Genomic DNA, 20,275 nt, shown 5'->3' on the forward strand with positions numbered 1-20,275 from the left:
CAGAAAAACTTTAACTTCTGTTGAATCAACCTCGTGTATTGAAGATTATAGATTGTTCAACACATGACCCCGGGGGTAGATTTGGGCAACAATGAGGGACACAAGTTTTACAAGAAAAATCTCTAAAAGCACTGCGCCAGAAAAGCTCAATGTTATGTGGCACTTTCCGAATGAATTGTAGATACTTAAGTGGTCAAATCAGGACCCCCCGAGTTTAGTACAAGGCAACAGTTTGTTTTATGGAGAAAGTCTGGTGTGCAAGTGTGTGATTTGGCCAATAGACCTCTCGTTGTAATTTTATTTCTACTCATAAACAACTACCCACGTAACATTTTATAATTATAAAAAGATCGACACTAATTGATAATGCACTGCTAAACGAAAAAAATCTTGTTTCGTTTTTAGCAGATCTTGTTATATTCTTTAGTCTCCTGATATATTTGAAAGTCAATGGAATGAAACGTATCCCACTTTTAGTTTCAGTTCATTATAAGTTTGTTTAAAGTATTATTTTTGTTATTTTGAAATCTCTAAATATATACAAAACGCTTGAAAGCATATTTTTTAGAAACTTTGAACAACTTTAGATAAATTTGTCAATACATTAGATGTCTCATATTACAATGCAAATTTAAAATCCCTCTTGTACTTTATGTATAAGTTCTTTACCTCGTTATAATTTTACTTCCTTGTTAAGGACAATAATTAACCGATTATGCTCATTCCATTTTGTTTCATAGCCATCGCTCAAAATTGTCTAGGATACGGTAAGGATTATTTTATTTAAATCAAAGGTTCAATTATTTGATTAATTTTAATCCTGACTTTCTTTGAAGCTCTAAAAGAGCGTCAAATAAAAGCTTTTGTTGTATTTCCAACACAATGTCCTCTAATCTATATATAGCATACGACCTTATTTAAGATTTTTTTTTTCAAAATGTCGCAATTCAAATTGGAGTTCCGATTAACATGCGTTTATCTGATCTTCATTTAATATGAAGCCTTAATCTTTGTAGTTCTATGGATTTGCAAGAATTGATGACCGATTTAATCGTCTCAAAAATACATTATATTTATTTTGATAGTGTAAAATGGGTTTCACACAGTAAACCTTTTTAAAATTATTCATCCCAAGTTTTATCATTATGATACTACACGTATTCGAATTGTAAATAATATATTTTTTAATTTCACACCTTTGTATACATGTATAGGTATTGGGAGTCAAAGGATAATTGCGATACACTAATTTTGTTTTTGCTTTCGTAGAAAACCTAGCTTTGCTTAAACCAACATGGCAATCAAATCCCTATATTCGAGGAGACAGCAGATTTGAATCTAGTAATGCTGTTGATGGACTTAAATCTGACTTAAGTTCTCTCGGTGGTCAGTGTGTCATATCTGGTAACGGTCAAGGAAGTGCCACGTGGTGGGTAAATCTGACCTCAGTTTTCAGTATTCATGATATAAGGATATACTACAGAACAGACAACATCGCCTGGGGTGAGAATTATTTTATTAACAGTTATGTATAGTTTTAAGCAAAAAAAAAAAAAAGATTTTAATTTGGAGTAATTTGCATTTCAATTCCTTGTAAAAGGTTCATTAAAAAAAAAAAAAAATGTGACTTAGATTAGTAAAGTCTTTAAAATGTAAAGGTTTAAAAATAGTTCAATTTTCTAAAATATAAATGTTGTAAAATAGTTCATTATTCTGTTCGATATATCCTGGTGAGCTTGAGATAAAAGAAACCACAGAGTCCGACACTTCTGTTTCATCCTTGGATATTTTACTTGAAAAAAGACACTGATGGTAATTTAACAACCAAGCTATATGATAAACGTGATGTCTTTAACTTTTCTATCGTCAACTTCCCTTACTTATGCAGCAGTATACCTTCATCACCTGCATACGGAGTATACGAGGGTCGTTCAATAAATAATGTCATTGGGGCTCGGAAAGAAACAAAAAACGCTTTTCTATGACTTTGTCTTGATGATTTAGCTAAAATATTATCTTTCAATTAAAGCACATATCCGTAACATTTTCATTCAATTTCTAATTGTTTTTTGAACACATTTTTGAGTATTTCCCTTCGTATACTGGAATACGGCAGATCCTATGATTTGTTGTACTTGTTTTTTTTTCTTTCTGGTAGATGTTTTTCTAAGTTTAGGAAATGAAACAAGTCAAAGATTGAAAGATCTGGCAAATTTTGTTGGTGTGACAAAACATTAACTTCCTTTTTATCCCCAAAACTCCTTTACTCTTCATGGCCTGTAGGTTTGGACGCCATCATGAAGACACTTAATGTAGTGAATTCCTCATTCTGTTTCTTTTCTCTCATAAACCTTTCATTGTTTTACAAAAAAATCGTTTTCTAGACTCCTCCATAAATTGACCTTCCTCACAGAATATGAATTTGAGCAACAAGACCGCTAATATTTAAGAAAATAGCATATAAAACGGTTTTATTATGATGCAATTCTTTGCTCTTCTTAGGCCTTTGTAGTTTTGTCAAGTGCATCTTATTGTAAATTTGTTTTGTGGGCTTGAAGCAAAATGAATTCAAGTTTCATTATCTGTTAGAATTTTATACAAAAGTGGATAAGTGCAATTTTTGATTTTTTTAAATAATTGTTTGGATATACCTACATGCTGTAGTTTTCACTCATTTTTCAAAATATAGGGTGACCTTTGAGTATTAAACTTTTTTACTATAAAATGTTTCTTTAAAACAGTATGAACTATCCCCAAAATGATTTTTATAAATTTTGCTATGTGTCTAAAAGTCAATAAAACATAATCAGTGATAATTTCTTGAAATTTTGCAAATTTACATCGGTTGTTGTAAGTCATTGTTGCCAAGGACGGTGCCCATTTTTGATACCCATTATATAATTTTTGTTTATTGAAATCTACTTGTTCACATATCTATAAAACAGGCATTTGTTGCTGTAAATTTCACATATTTCAGTTAATATATTTTTGGGATATTAACAAGTTTTACAGCTGATTTAATGAAGCATTTAATTTTACTCTAGTCTACTGATTCTTGACCATTCATTTTTAATGCAGTGTCTCGAATAGCCCTTGTTTTCCAGCTTCCCACGATGAAAAAATACTATGAAAAGTGGTCACACAAACTGTTATCAATTCATTAAAGATTCAATAACGAGAGAAAGTCAAGGTTTATTTCATATGACTACTATGTTGTATGTCATCGAGCTAATGACATTATTTATTGAACGCCCCTCGTATATATCTCAGTTGATTCGATACGTAAGAGCATGCTCTACGTATGAACAATTTCTAAAACGAGGTAAATTATTGACAAGCAAGTTGACGAAACAAGAATATCAGCAGTCTCGTTTAAAATCATCATTTCGTAAGTTCTATGGTCGATACAATGACCTTGTCAGCAAATACAATTTATCATTGAGTCAAATGCTGACTGATGTTTTTCATACCAATTGTTAGTCCATTATTCATACACTGAATTGATGACGAATTTTTCCGTTATATCCTGATGATGACAAGGAGCACACTGTGGGTGTGACAGATCGGCAGGGGATGCTCACTCCTCCATGGCACCTGATCCCACCTGATGTTTCGGGGGTCCGTGTTTTCTCTGCTCTTATTTTGTATGTTTTATGGACTTTGAGATTGAAAACTATTTGGTATCTTCATATCCTTCTTACTGAACAATTTTTAATTCATAAACTAATTTCTACGTTTATTATCTTAAAATTACTTACAGTACTTATATTACTCGTAGATGTACCTAAATCTTCATATTAACACTCAAACATATTCAGAGATGTACATCTTTTCAAATTTGACTGTGGCGTATGACCGACACGAAATAATAAGACATGCAATCTTGTTTCAACCGCTCTACGCAGTGGTGATAAGGAAGCATACAGAATATTCTACCTTGACTAAATTAGTGATACATAATGACGTCATAATAGGCGAGATGATGTCAATTTTTGAATACAAGTTTTCATAATATCGGTATTTAGAGATGTAATTTAACTCTAGAAAATGAATAGAAACGTGTAAACATTAACAAAAAAAATAAAATATGTTTATTTTGTTATGCTGTATCTGTCATTTTGATTTAAATCTACCACCGATGACGTCATATGTATACTTCAAGTAACTCTGGAATTGATCATGTCGTGTAAAGAGAATTTGGCGAAGACGGCATGTACAAAGATACGTTAAATCGAGCTTAAATCAAAATATCGTGGATATTGTTTGAAATTCATATGTAGTTCAGTTAATTAAACATTTATCCTCATTTATTTTCATCGATTATATTCTCTTTCGAAGGCAGCAGCTATATACCTTTCCCGTTTGTTCTTTCCTCTGTAATTCGTAACAAAAATAATGCAAACGAACAACAATAAGCTGGATATTTCAAAACATGAGATTTGTACAGATGGAAAGTTTGCCTTCTAAAGTACTTGGAAAGTCCTGTTAGAATCCCGAGTAAAGCATGGTTGTAAGAAAAATATCGGATCATAAGTATAAAATTCAAAACATCGGGTAAGGTTTCTTGCGAAAGCATATAATGATTATTTTACCGTCAGGACAGTGGGATTCTAGCAGCACTTTTAAGCAAAATATATGTTTTTCGACTATATTATTTACTCAAAAGAATTTTTAAACTCCAGGGTATTGTTGTTCTGTTAGCTTTTTTTCTTATTAAAGAACATTTCGCTATTAATAAAAGTTATGTGATGCCGTGATGGCGGCGCATGTCTTTGCGTTAGACACTCTTTTATCTTTATGCAATATTATACAGTTAAAGTATATCATTGAGGGAGTCAGCAAGATTCCAGTTCCCCTCGAGCAAGCCTATTTTCCTCGGCGCAAGCGCCTCGTGAAATAGACTTGCTCTTGGGGAACTGGAATCTTGCCGACTCCCGAAATTATATACTTTAACTGTTTTATTATACCGATACAAACAAGACATTTGAAAAACTGTATTCTGTAACAATGTTTAATTCCAACAGGAATAGATAAAAAATACGACAAAACAGAATACAGTCATGAAAGAAATTCCATTTTATCAATAAATCAGTTCATTGTCCGAGATTTTACTTAGTAAAATCGAAAGTAACATTACGCACATCTTAAGCTCGCCATTTCTGTTGTCGTTCGCTTCCAGTAAACTGGTTCTTTTTGACTGATATGGGACCAGTTGACTCGCGATGCATTTCGATTCGTTAATGAATATTCATGAGTTTACTCGGAAGATTTTTAAGTTTGTCGTAGGTTGAAAGAAAATGCTAAGTGTTCCGAATAGGTGTGTATCAGTTCATCAAAAAAACGTACTTTTTTTGCAGGGAATCAGTCTGTTTTGCAGGGAATCGGTTTATTCACGATGGTTTTCAGGAAATCAGCAAAATATATCGATTTACTTTTTTTTATAGTAAAAAATCAGTAGAGGTATACTAATTAATATTATTATATTGTCAGTTTGTCTCTAGATAACCCATACCCTTCTTTTCTCGCACGGTGTTCTGAGGATTTATATAGCGTATGCCGAAATAGTGCACGGCTTCATTTTTCGAACAAAATCCGACCACGTCCACGCCGGGGATAGAACTCACGACCTCGAGATTTTCAGTCTGACGCGCAACCGATTACGCCGCAGACGCCGTTATCTTTATAACTGTACTATACTATACATAAACTTAGTTTCAAATATTTTACCAATAAAGTGAAAAATAAACAAAATAATTGCATTGCTCTAAACTAGTTTCTGGCAATTTTGCCCCCTTCACTCAACTATACTTCTCTAAAACTATGTGTTCATTATACATAATACTTGGAATATTTAAAATAAAAGAAAAGAAAACAGATTATGACGTACATGTATATGTAGCATAACAAGACGTCATAATAGGGCTGTACTTACATGGATGTGAGAGTTGATGAAACATTGGAAATGGAGAAAATATAGTCATTTTTATACAACAGTCAGCATAATAACAACAATAGTGTTGTGTTTTGCGTGCACTACGCCTAAATAGTTGTCAGGATTTGATACATAGTGCACTCGCCTCCGGCTCGTGCATCATGCGTCAAACCCTGAATACTATTTAGGCATAGTGCACGCAAAACACAACACTATTATATAAATAGTCTACGTTAATCAGCGGTCTTCGTTAATCATCAAAATTAATTTTCTAAAAAAAGTCTAAATTTTCCGAGAAATTAATTTTATGCTTAACATACCTGCGTGAAATCAATTTTGGAGTTTTTGCATGAACTTGGTATGCTGATACTTGAAATGACCTGACTTTCTTTAGTTTCCTTTTTTTCACAAGATATACAATGTATAATTATTTGAACATTTATGTTTCTTGCCAGAGAGATGCTTAAAATTTTAAGCCCTTTTTATCAATTTAGAATGTACATCATTGAATAACTTTATGAAGTCATATATTCCACTGCATATTACCATTTCATATTTGTATTAATTGAATGGGGTTTTACATTTCAGATGCTTCCAATGACTATACATCTAGATTTATGGGATTTTTTGTTTATATATCGAAAACAACCAACAGACTTGATGGACATTTGTGTTTCCATGACAAAAACTACAACAGGTCTACAATTCCAGCTGTCGTCAATATAACCTGTCCTGTATATGGGCAATATGTCATTTATTTTAACGAGAGACCACAAAGTAGTTCAAAATATGCCAGTCAATTTTCCCAATATGCATTCAACGAATTATGTGAAGTGGAGGTATTTGGTATGTTCCTTTTTAAGACAAGTATAATATAAATGATTCAGTGCAAATTATTTGTAAAGTTTATGTAAGTACTATTATGAATAATCAAACAATTATTGAAAGGATGCCGTGAAAAGGGTTATTATGGACCAAACTGTTCCATCGAATGTTCAAGCACCTGTCTTTTTCGCTCTTGTCACATCAATACTGGAGCTTGTAATGGCTGTGAACCTGGTTATAAAGGAAAGGAATGTGAATATGGTAATTTACACTGTACTAATACATTATTGCATGCAATTCAGATTTTTGAAGCATTCGAAATAGAAACGTCAAAATATTTGTTCTCGTTAGTCAATAATCCAATTGAATTATTCGAAAGACGGGTTATTTTTTTTTCTTTAAATTCAATTTTAAGCTCCAAATGCATATAACGTATTTTTGGCCTAAAAACTCAATTACTTAATTATCAAAGAGTAATTTGTAAAACTTACTTTGTTACACACACTTTTTTTAGGTATGTTGCATATGGATGGTATGACTATATTGAATAATAAATACATATAAATTGATATACATTTTCAAAACTTAATTTATTCCCTTTAGAATGTGATGGAAGGTATTACGGTGTAAACTGCACGAGTCACTGTGGGGATTGTCTGAACTTTGAACAATGTCACCATGTTAACGGGTCTTGTTTGAATGGTTGTGATCTTGGATTCTACGGAGAAAAATGTGTTCAGCGTAATTTTTTTTTCTTGTTTTAACATTATATATTTTTCTTCTTTATTTGTGTAAAAGTAGGTGTTGCAATAATAAACCATAAATATGATATTTTCATAAAATCTATTAATTAAAGAACATAACGTATTGACCATTTCTCCTTTGATGAAGAATGTGATAATTTTATTTTTCAGAATTAATAAGATTCATATTTTTAAAGTTTATTTGTTGAGTGAGAATGTTAATTTCGATGTCATTAATGAAGTTCATTGATTAAGAATATTCATATACAATGAAAAAATTCAGTACAGAATTTTTTTTTAAAATTCCATAAAATGTCATTCGAAAAATATAATTAGCAAATAAATTCATAAATGCTTTTGGTTAAACTAAAGTGTTTCACCACTGTGTATTCAAAATGATACATCATTAATCTAATCTAGTACGCTACATGTACCTATAATGAACTAAGCAATTTTTCTTTTGTAAAGCGTGCCCGATAGGACTGTATGGTTTGGATTGTAAAAGGAGTTGCAGCAAAAACTGTCTGAATTCCAACAGATGTGACCAGAAATCTGGTTCATGCCAGGGTGGTTGTAAAACAGGTTGGAAGGGACTCAAATGTGAATCAGGTACCCTGTATTGGTTCTGGCCCTGTCTGTCCATTATCCTTCTGTTTCTATCGTATACAGTTTTCATCAAAGGCATCAATTTAATTTTGTTGTAGTATGTTTCTACAGTGTTATTTCTCCTATCTGATATCTCTAAAGCGTTCAAAGAACTTGATAATTGAAATTAAAGAGAGAAATGGAAAGAAGGGCAGAGTAGAGAGGGGGGAAGAGGGAGAGAGCATTATTATTTATATACATCGTGAATTTGTAGAATGTGATTCTGAAAAGTTCGGGCAGGATTGTAGTGGACAGTGTGGACATTGCCGAGATGGAACTCAATGTCATCATATAAATGGAACTTGTCATCTTGGGTGTGACTCTGGTTATATTGGAGATGCATGTAATCAAGGTACACCTATTATTTGAAATGTAGTTTTTGAATGATAATACTAATTTATAAATTATTTGTATGTTGTAAACGTCTCTCTCTAGAATTTTTCACTCAAATGAAGACAAAACCACTTGGCGGTGGAGAGCTGCTGGGAATTTTGTCCTATACTTGGAATTTACGTTGAGCAGGCCTTTGAGCAGGAAGGGATCTTTTTCGTGCCAACACCTACTGCGTTACGGGACCTCGGTAAGATGGTCTTATCCGAACGACCTGTCTTCACGTCCCACAGTGTGAATCGAATCCTCGACGTAAGAATCAACTCTTTTCTTAGCGACTCTACAGGAGACGCTCTAACCACTGCGCCACACAGGCGACGATAATCATTATTCCTTATAATGTGTTTTGAATTTAGGCTCATTTTGTATGGATGAAACAAATAAGACAAACAGTATTCAACATCAAAAATCCATAAAACAATACTAAATAGGAGCAGAACAAACAAGGACCTCAAAAGCATCAGAGATGGGATCATGGTTAAATTTATGTGCGACAAGGTTAAGCAAGCTGCACCATGGTTAAAATCGGCATCCGCCATGATTAAATTGTATTGCATTTCAGTTCTGACACCTACTTTTTTTAATGACTTGAGAAGTTAATTGTATTTATACTAATACTGGCGTGCACCTGGCATGCCTCGAAGGAAAGCGGTCTCTGCTAAACAAACACGTCGTTAATCAGCTACTATGCCATGAAGTGTGACAATCAATGGAGAGTCAATCAGATGATCAATATATTGAGAGTTAATTATCCTGTACCCATTTAAATGATTTGGGGTAACTTCAACATATTCACCACATTATTAGATATGAAAGGTTTATAAAAGATTACAATATCGGTACGGTATAACGAGCACAATAATCGTTATGCTTGCAATTAATGTTTCTATGCCAGAAAAAAATACTCTGCAAAAAATTTATATTCCTCTGTATTAAATCAATTTTCCATGCTCTGTTTCTTAAGCTTTAACCTTATTATCTCCATAGGGCCTGCGTCTTAGTCGCCGTCTTAGTTTTAGAGTTACTTCCCGTTGTTATGAAAGGTCGCGTGTACCTAGAGAAGTAAACAAAACTGGGTAGTTAATGCAATATCTAGAAAAATAAAACGTTTAAAATATAAGTACACTGGTCCAGATATTGTTTTGTGTGTTAACTTAAAAAATGCCATCCATTCATCAGTTTTAGTAATATTGAAACAAAACATTTCATACAACTGTCTACAATTCTTATGATTATCAATGATCTAATGCCATGGTTACTGTCTACCTCTATCAACATTTTTTTTTCTGTAAAAAAATCCCTCAGAAGGTTACCACAGTTTTGGGCAAATTATTTTTTTTTACCTTTAAAAAGTGTTAGTTATTTCATCGCTTTGTGTTGGAAGATATGGGCAAGATTAAAAATTGTAAAACCAATCATTGATTTATGAAGATTAGGTAGTCTAAGATGCATTTATTTTTTTCGGCCACATCTCGTCTTCACGTAGCTTCCTCCATGGTTATTTTTTTTAATGTGGAGAACCCTGTAAAGGTATATTATATTGCTGCATAAATATTTGAAGTTGACGACAAAAAAGTTAAGTCATCACTTTTATAGAGCTTGGAAAATCTATTTTCTCGTTGTATCGTACTAGTTGAAATAACTTTATGTATGTGTAACACATAATAACAACAATGAAATACACAATTTCAGCTATTTTATACTGTAAAAACTAAAGAAAAAGCGTGTGCAAAGGTTTATATAGACTCCTCTTATAAATCATTTTGGAAAGAAATGGTGATTTGCTGTCCCTAACAATATTGATATTCCCTCAATAATTTTAAATGTTTAATACCCATTTAACACTACCTTTCATACAAATGTACATAATCGACAGTGTTGGAATACAGAAAAAAAAAAACAGATCACATGTGATTATTCATACGTCACAGAATATGAACAGATTGTATATACAATAATTTAAGTATCTCGTAATTTTGCTGTCCTTAAATAAAACTGTACTCTTAAATATGAAAACACTAGTGCATTTTATGTTTTACATTTTATTGTAGCTTTACAGACTAGCTTTTATCATCTCTGCAATTCAATGTTTTTCCCTAACTGCAATTTATACAGTTAACATTGAATTGTAGGTATTAATATAAGTCGTGAAAAGCAGACTCTTTCTTTAAAAATATTGATAGGATGATTCCTTATTACTATGAACTGTTTTGTGAAGTATGATAAATTCTACCTGGAAGGCTATTTACGGACATTTACTTAGTCTAAATAACAATTATTTGATATCTGACAAATAAGCTCATAATCTCAGAAACGTTTTGATCTATTTCTAGCTTCGTTTAATTGTTTTTGTTTGTTTGCTACAATTTGCCATAGTTGCTTACGCCTGTCGCTTCTCTTTGATGTCCTGCAACATCATGATGCAAAAAAAGGTAGCACCATTGAATCAAACATAGTAATTAATCTCAGTAAGCTTTTATATTCTTTAAATCCTCCAAGACCAAAAAAAATACATTTGTTTTAATATTTCTAATTTTATTTTTAATAGTTTGCGTAAATGGGACGTATGGAACTGGCTGTAAGAAAACATGCAGCGTGTCCTGTTTTACGTCAGGTATTTGTGATCACGTGACAGGAGCCTGCAAAGATGGCTGCAGAAGTGGATGGATGGGACTGGACTGCTCAGAAGGTATAAAAGTAAATCCAGGGTTCTCCATAAGGTATTTTTACCATCGCCAGCCATTGTTTAATTTATGTGCGCCATTGTTAAACTAGCTGCACCTTGGTTAAAATCGGCAGCCGCCATGATTAAATGATGTTGCATTTGAGTCCTGCCACTTGCTTATTTAATTACTGGAGTAGTTATTTGTGTTTATATATATCAACCACCATGTACCTCGCATGCCTCGTAGGAAAGCGGGCTGTGTTAAACAAATACAGTTGTTAATACATTGAAGCGTAACAATGGAAATCCAATCAACAGTTCAGATGATTAATATTTTGAGAGTTATTTATTCTGTGCACACGTAAATAATTTTAGGGGACTTCAACATGTTTACAACATAATTAGATAACGGGTTTATCAAAGATGACAATTCCGAGCATGACAATCATCATGCATGCGATTCAAATTTCTTTACTACAGAAGATAATAAAAACCTTTCGAAATGTTCATATTCCTCCGTATTTAATCATTTTCCCATGCTTTTTTTTATTTTAACTTTATTATCCTTCTGGGTCTGAATAGCCGTCTTAGTTTTAGAGTTACTTCGCGTTAATATGGAACGTTGCGTGGCGCTATTTTTAGGGCACGTGGAGAAGTAAATAAAGGAGTAAATTCGGTGAAAATGCAATATCTAGAAAAATAGAACGTTTAGAAAAAAGGACACTGGTCCAAAAGTTTTTTTGTGTTTTAAATATAAAAAAAAAACTACCTATTCATTAGTTTTAGTCATAATTAAACAAAACGTTTCATACAACGTGTAAGAGAAATTTCTAAAATTATTAGTTTCTTAAAAAAATTACCATGGATACTGAATTAATTTTTTTTTCTTCAAATTCCTTCAAAAGGTTACTAAAGTTTTGGGCAAATTTGTTATATTTGTGAAGTAAGATACATAATCCTTCTCAATTCAATCATTATTTTTTATCTTTGAAAAGTGTTGGTTATTTCCTCTTTTTGTGTTGCAGTCGTTAAGTTTAAAAATGATAAAACCAAATATTGATTAATGAAGATTAGGAGGTCTAACAAGCATTCGTGTTTTTGTTCACATTTTGCATTCGCGAAGCTTCCTCCATGATTAAATTTTCAAACTTGGAGAACCCCGAAATCATGCTTTTTAACGTTTATAAAAGATGTTATGTAATAAAGATTTGTCCTGCTTACCAAGATTTGATCAAATTCAGTCAAGTTTGAGCTACATTTATATTAAAACCATATCAGAAATTCAAGTTTATAATAAATTTGAGTCAAAAACGAAAATAAAATGTTTGAGCACTTTCCGTCCTGTCGCAAATCAATTAAATGAAAACGAGTAATAAAAAAAAATTATAAAAAGAAACGCAAGTCCTTACTACATATTTAATCAACCCACTAAAGGATGTATATGGTATTTCTGAAATATTTTGACACATTATTACAATGTACATGTATTAGTTACATATGCGAAAAAAAATATCAAGACCATGATTTTAACTAGCTTGTCTAACTTGTAAATTTACATTTTCATCGTAAGGTAGAACCTATGTCGGATAATATGTACCGGATTTTCAAACTTCTCAACAATTGAAATAAGCACTCGCTTATCCGTTTGTTAAAAGCGCTTTTGATGTTTCTTTGTTAGGAAATGCAATGCAGTCTTTAAAACTTGGAATGGCAACTAATTTCTACGCTTACACATCGTCAGTTATTTTAACGGCACTTATAAGATGGATACGGATATATAACGTATAATATAGATCTTGTTAATGAATAATGCCTACCAGTTTCTTGTGTTAAAAAAATGTATGTGGTAATTTAGTTTTATGACAAAAAGTATGTAAATTGAAAATACACATGTAGGTATTAAGAGTATTTTGGCATGATTTCAAATTTAATTCCATGTATTCTGTAATGGTTCATTTTTTACAATTTGTATAAAATGTTTAATGTAAGGTAGAAAGTAACTCTCAAGTAATTATGACGTCATAATGGATCTTGCACAGGCTCAGCGCATTCAGTACATATGATGTCACACGACGTTGGTTCTCTGATAAATTCAGTATGACTTCATTCTCGATCCAGGACAATTAAAATATTAAATTTAAAGACTATTAAAACTACATTAGAATGATGACTTATTTATTGCAGGAAGTTGAAAAGAATTTAACGGACATGAAATATTTTTTAACATCACTTCACAACTGAAATCCAACAATTGTTAAATTTATTGTTAACTATAAATTGTGAGATTTAAAATGTGCAGTCATTTTAGATTCCAATTAAGAATCTGGTTTCCTTTGTCATTTGTATTGATAGAACACATAGAATGTGTAGAAATTATGTTAAATAATTTCAATCTATGCATTTTATTTTAACAGTAAAACCATGTGATGAAACCAATCTTGCTTTCCGTGTTGTCATTGGAGTCTTGTGCGTTCTTTTAGTGCTCCTAATAATCTACATCATTCACTTAAGGTACGTGCAGAATAACAACAACATAACATACTGTGTATATTAACAATGAAGAAATCATTGGTTTTTTAAATATTGCTATAAATGATATATTTTCTCCTTTTTTTTTTACCTAGGTTCAATTGTAGAAAAATACTGACGATTGATAAACTTACATGCGCAGAAAGCGAAACTTGTGAGACAGAGGATGGTGGATATACAAATAACTCCATGGATTATGCTTCTAGCATGGATTATCTTGAAATAAAACACTCCCATGGATCCACCCTTGATAGTACTCAGATAGATTCAAGTGCGGCTTAAATTAATCTTTCGTATTTTATAGCTGATTCTGAACTTGAACATCTTTAAATACTGCAACACTTATCATCAATTTTTACCTTAGAAAAATTACTGTACTGAAATGTATTATATCTTTTAGAAAGCAATATACTTAGTTTCTGGCTATTGAGTAAGGGGTGATTCTAATAGTAACAAATACGAGATGTTCTGAAGTATTCGTCCCATTTTCCAATTATACTCCTTTAACACTATTTCTAAAGAGTGTGTAACTGACTAAACAGTTACTGTGAGCTCGTAACAGCGAGCTCTAAAAGCAACGTTTGGGCGAAGAGAAAAATCGAAGTACTGCACATTCATTTTCAGATTTTATTTTCCTCAGTAACTCCAGACCCATAATGCATCGCTCATAAAATCTACGCTTTTCAGGCTTTTTTTTTTTGGTAATGTAATTGACATAATTTAGGACGTCGTGTGACGTCAGAGTCCAGACCCACCAAATGGCACGTTAGGAGATGGATAAATGTCGCCATAACGGTCACACCGTAAACAAAATATTTAGAAGTCTTGCTAAATTGTATTCAAGAAATTTGCAGTGATGTAGATGTTTAAAGAACAGAAAAAAATGATAAAATAATCAGTGTAGATCTCCATCTTAGCAGTATTTTGTTTGACAAGGAACGACTGAAAATGATAGGTCAAATGAACTGATAATATATAAAAAGAGTGACTTGTTTTGATTATCATAAAATAATGCTTTATTTTATTTATTCAAATGGCATTAGTACAAAGTACGACGGGGCCTTCTACAATTCAAACAATATACATAAAATGGTACAATTAAACATATATACAATGTACATGAAAATGATATGCTCATATTATAACTTCATAATCGGATAGAGTATACAAATTAATGAAAATATAGGACAATAAATAAGTCAATATACAAAGTTTAAAAGACATTGTTAATAACGACATCTATAATAATAAAAATTACAGACGTTGGCTAATTATAACTTTTTCCAAATTCTTTCTGAAAACAAGTAAAGATGGTGATAATTTAACATGTAACGGTAGACCATTCCATAAATGTACACCTGAATATTGTAAAGAGTTTGTAATATACGCAAAGGAAAAAAAAAAGATGCACAGGGAAGACTTTTGAGATGAATAAAAAATCCTTTCCTACGTATTTTCTATCAAATGTTAAAAAACTGATTCAATTTGATTAAATAGGCAGTTTTTAATTACTTTCTTTCTTGTTCTTTGTTTTACATAACAAGAAATACACGTTCAGAAAAAAGGAAATCGCGCTACTATTAAGGGTACTTACCACAAACAAAAAATGGATGCGCGGTTTGATATATTTTTTGACTGATTTTAATTTGTATTGATATAAATAATAAATCCCTGAAATATAAAGAAATCTTAGGTTTTCCTTGGTGTTAGGATTTCAATTTTATTTTGCCGTTATATAAAATGCAAAATTTTCAATTTGATTAACTTTATGACAAAATTTATAAAATTCTCCCACTCTACTTGGTAAACATTATTCAGGTTGTCAATTTCAAACAACAAGAAATAATGCTGATTTCTGAAAAAAGTTTGTTTGTGTTAATATTAAAGCTTATAAAATAATTACAGGTCTCTTGAACTGAAAATAATATTTTAAATAAAAATCAAGTTACATGATACACTGTACATGTGATACTTGAACCATTACATTCCTCCACTCAAGAATCTAGAAGTAAGGAGTTGTTCCTTACGTCGCGGGTTCGAATCCCACTGTTGGACGTATAAACAGAGGTTCAGTGTGGCATAAATGCTGGTACCAGAAAATTCCCTCACTGCTCATTGACCCCGAGTGCCAAGCATATGCTTTCCACCGACAAGTGGTGGTGTGTTTATATGAGTGAAGTAATCCCAAAAGGACGTAAAACAAAGTACAATAAATCAAGCAATCAATCAGTTCATTCAATCTATAAACCATTATATATTGACATCCGCTGAATATTTACAACTTTGTTTTTAAAGGAAAACGTTTACGTTTATCAACACTATCATATCAGCTGAAGTTGTTTGATCAGTGGTTGTTCCAAAATGAAACGGATTTGGACATGCATATCAATAACACGATGATTTATCGTTTTAATCCTCGTTCATGAGTGTAATGTATTGTTTTGCAACAGCTGTAACGTTAATTTGCGAACTAACAAACAAAGAGGATTTCATTGGTTTAGATACGAATTTAGTTATATTCAGACCGTTTGAACCATCAATACAGCTAGATTTACAAGTACAGTTAAGGTGATAAATGTCAGTCATACTTTAAAATGGGTATTTCAGCAAGTTTTGCAATTTGACTTATGAAACATTAATTCAAAAAACTGTAAGAAAACAGATTTTTACATATATGATTTATTCATCTTGAAACTAGTCAACTAGATGTATATTGATTATGACGTCGACATTTTTCCTTTTACTGACATTGGTCGAACATTAAGTGGATTTTTTAAGGTGAAGGATTAAAATTAGTCACTTAAGAAATGTCGAATATTTCAAATATTTTTAGACTGGCCAGTATTACCTTTATCACATTTATTTCTATGGTATTCAGGGTCACAATAATTAACACTAGAACAATTGACGTGTTGACAAGGCCTCGCTTTCGACACATATCTATGGCAACGCAAACAAACAAAAATGAGCTATAAATTGTTGCACAGTCAATAAATAGGTTTATCGGTTTTATACTATAGTTTACGGACAATAAACTTTAGTTAACAACGTTAATCTACAGTCAAAATTTCCATAGCTACCCACTGTTTCAAGTGACTCACTGTCACATGTGACCGTAAACATTTCCCCCAACGCTTAAACGACCACCTGTTTAATGCAACCAACGGCAGTGATTTTCTTGACAACTTTTTCTGTAATTTAAAGCAATATCACTTGAATTTTTTCGGTCGAGCATGCTACGTTTTTGCTTCAAAACAACTACATACACTCTTTTATTTCATTCTATAAATTATATAATGCCAGATTTACGAATAAAACAACATTAAAAATTAAAATATTCTAATTATCAATTACGCTTTGATATTTATTGAATAAACATTAAAATCTAAAATATAAACATCACGTATTTTTTCCTATCCAGTGTTCGAGAGACATTTTTAAAAAAGACGTTCGAGGTTGATTTTGCTAAATATAGTTTGACGATGAAAAATAGTTAACGAATTGTTAATTATAGTTCACAATTTCTAAACTATAGTTTCCACATATAGTTTACAGTCGATAAACCTAGTTTATCAAATGCAAAACTCTGTTTAGTTCATTTTTGTGAAATCGGGGTGCCATAAATATCACCTGTGTCATTTCAGTCACTCTCCTACCGATTCCAATTGCATTCCACATGTATGACATTATGCTACATTAAAGCTTGTGACATATGGAGATATCAAACACTAACCATGCTTAAAAACCAATTTAAATTACGTTTTTTTGTGTGTATTTAAACAACATTTATTTTAACGAATCTTATTTAATAATTAGCACGCCTCTGATATTTTATGGAAGCCTGTTTGATCTCCCATGGTGAATTGGAAAGTAAATCGTCAATTTATTTATGGTTTTTTAATGTTAAATAAATAAAATCTCGGATATTAATTTAAAAATTATCTATACCGAAATTTTAATTTTCATGAACGTCTATTGAAAGAATTCAAACTGAGATCAGGGTAAAAAGATGATAAAATATTAGAAAGGAGTTTATATAACGATGGAACGATATAACCGCTATTTGTCCCCCGCTTGAAAAGTGGGGGATATTAATTTGGGTCTGTCCGTCCGTCCGTCCGTCTTTCTGTCTGTCTGTAACGCTTTCATTTCCACACGATATATCAAGAACCCTTTGAGCTTTGGCAATGAAATTTTGCATGGCAACTCTCTATAGACTTAAAAAGAAACCTATTGATTTTGAGGTCAAAAGGTCAAAGGTCAAGGTCATAAATTCGCAAATTCTCTATTTTACAACACTTTCGTTTCCGCGCGATATCTCGAGAACTCTTTGAGCTTTTGCAATGGAATTTTACATAACAACTCCCTGTGGCTTAATGAAGACCCCTATTGATTTTGAGGTCAAAAGGTCAAAGTTCAAGGTCGTAAATTTATACATTCTGTCTGTATGAAACAGTATCATTACCGGGCGATATTTCAAGAAGATTTTGAGCTTTTGCAATGTAATGTTATACCAAAACTCCCTAGGACCTCTCTCACCCCTCTCAAAGTGTCCCGCTCCATTTGTTTTATTAGTATTTATTGTATTACATGTTGCTATTTTTAGCACAGGGGCATGAGGAGAGTTATTACGTATAAAACAGTTTCTCGGTGGACTTTATATTCTTATTACATCTATTAGAACTGTTTAATAAAGGTTAAAATAGGAATCATGCATTGTGTAAAATTTTGACAATATCGGACGTGAATATATACATGTATGTGACTTCATGTTAGCATATAATTTTTGCTAGTTGAGAGCGGCTCCGTAGTCTAGTGGTATGTCTCTCGCTTCACATGTGAGAGGGCCCGGGTTTGCATCCCTGGCGATCAATTGGTTTTTTTTTTCGAAATATTTTTTTTTACTAAATGATAGTATTCATGTAAACTGAAAAATGTATGAGGTCTGGCTTGTACAATCTCATAAAATTATCATTACAGTGTGATAAATATTCCCTATAAAAAAGAATCTTCTATACACATAATAAAGAATAAGCAATCAAACCTTTATATCCATATTGGCATATTTTATTTGCTTCAGTATACATGTGTACAATTAATAATTCTACAAATTCAGTCATGGGAATCCGACCCCCCCCCCCCCCTGAACTGCGCATGGTTTACTTTTTACCTAAGCGGGAGACAAAAATTCTCTGAATTAGCTTGTTACACTTTGACGTTAAGAAGCAAACAGGAAACATATGTGGACAATTTTCTTTTCAAAGAAATTGGCTTCCATCTGACAAGTCACTCGACACATTGTTTGTCTGAAAATGATTGCGTATACTTGTACGAATTTTACGATTTAGATTAGTTTATCATTTATCTGCAAATCCACTTCATCAGGTGTCTATTTGCATATATGTTAAAGGGATTTTAAAATTAGTTAATAAGAATAGAGCACATCACTCAGATTCTTATTGCGCTAAATGACACAAAAGGGGCTGGTTACAATGTATATTTTTTTTTTAAAATTTGGTCTTAATTTTATACCCTTATACCTCACCGCGTATTTCATAAGGTAGTTTCAAATATCATTCTTAATTTATTCGTCAAAAATCAAACGAAATGATTCTGGGAATCGGTTAGAATATAAAGTAGTTCTAAAAATAATGAATACATTTATAAAGGTGAATCCACAAGTTTTATATCTCAGCAACAATCCATTGCATGAGAGAAATAGAATGGTGGACTATTTAGAGAAAAAGTACAACTTATATTTCTTGTATGTATACCATGTTCAACCTTTATTCCGTGGATATAAATCATTGGATATTTTGATACCCCAAAGCTAAGTGCAGTTATAAGGTCACAATATTTTTCCGAAAGCACAAGAAATTAAAAATAAGGAGAGTCCTTAAATAAAAAAAGTGTAAAACATTTGTAAAATACCAAATGTGGAATAGAAAGAAGCTTTCATGATTTGTAGTTGGATACGACATTTTATCCAACTCGTGTGTTTTATACCCTTGCCAAGGCTCGGAGATAAAACCATAAACTCGTTTGATAACATTTAGTGGATCCTTACACAAAAGGTGTAAGATATTTGTTAAATACCTAAGGAAAAGGAAGGATAACTCTGCTTAAATTTGTTGTTATCCGTTATTTCGGTTAGTATAACAACCAGTTGTTAGCGTCAATTCTATATAAGCGTGTTTTGCTATAACATTTAAAACTGTAAATCATTTTTTTTAATTAGATGTATCTTTAAAAATCTTAAATATATTCAGCAGCCTTGAAAATCTTTTCATGAAATTTGAACAACTGTTACATAATCTGCTGAATAAATTAAGATCTCACAATACAATGTAAATTTAAAATCCGTTTTTTACCCGAAAAGATATGCACTGTTCCTTACCATCAAAAACTTAATAAGGACAATATTTATCCGATTATGCTCTTTCGACTGTGTTTGATAATCATTGCAGAGTTTTGTCTGGGATATGGTATGCAAAATTTTATTTTTATGATCTCATTCTTAAAGTTTTATAATTTGCAAATGAATTT

At 31.9% G+C, this 20,275-nt stretch overlaps 1 protein-coding gene across 1 annotated transcript; it reads left to right on the top strand.

Moving 5' to 3' along the window:
- The first annotated feature begins 715 nt into the window (after nt 1-715).
- On the top strand, nt 716-14,475 carry LOC134273877 (multiple epidermal growth factor-like domains protein 10). The gene is made up of 10 exons (XM_062756094.1): nt 716-767; nt 1,270-1,503; nt 6,521-6,778; nt 6,881-7,018; nt 7,361-7,498; nt 7,969-8,109; nt 8,360-8,497; nt 11,084-11,224; nt 13,615-13,711; nt 13,825-14,475. Exons 1-10 carry the CDS (start codon nt 716-718, stop codon nt 14,009-14,011), a joined length of 1,524 nt encoding a protein of 507 aa, XP_062612078.1. The 3' UTR covers nt 14,012-14,475.
- The last annotated feature ends 5,800 nt before the right edge of the window (nt 14,476-20,275 follow it).

The sequence above is a fragment of the Saccostrea cucullata genome, unplaced genomic scaffold, assembly GCF_032062105.1.
Source record: "Saccostrea cucullata isolate Sc308-1 unplaced genomic scaffold, CSIRO_AGI_Scuc_v1 ctg1669, whole genome shotgun sequence".
Lineage (NCBI taxonomy): Eukaryota > Metazoa > Mollusca > Bivalvia > Ostreida > Ostreidae > Saccostrea > Saccostrea cuccullata.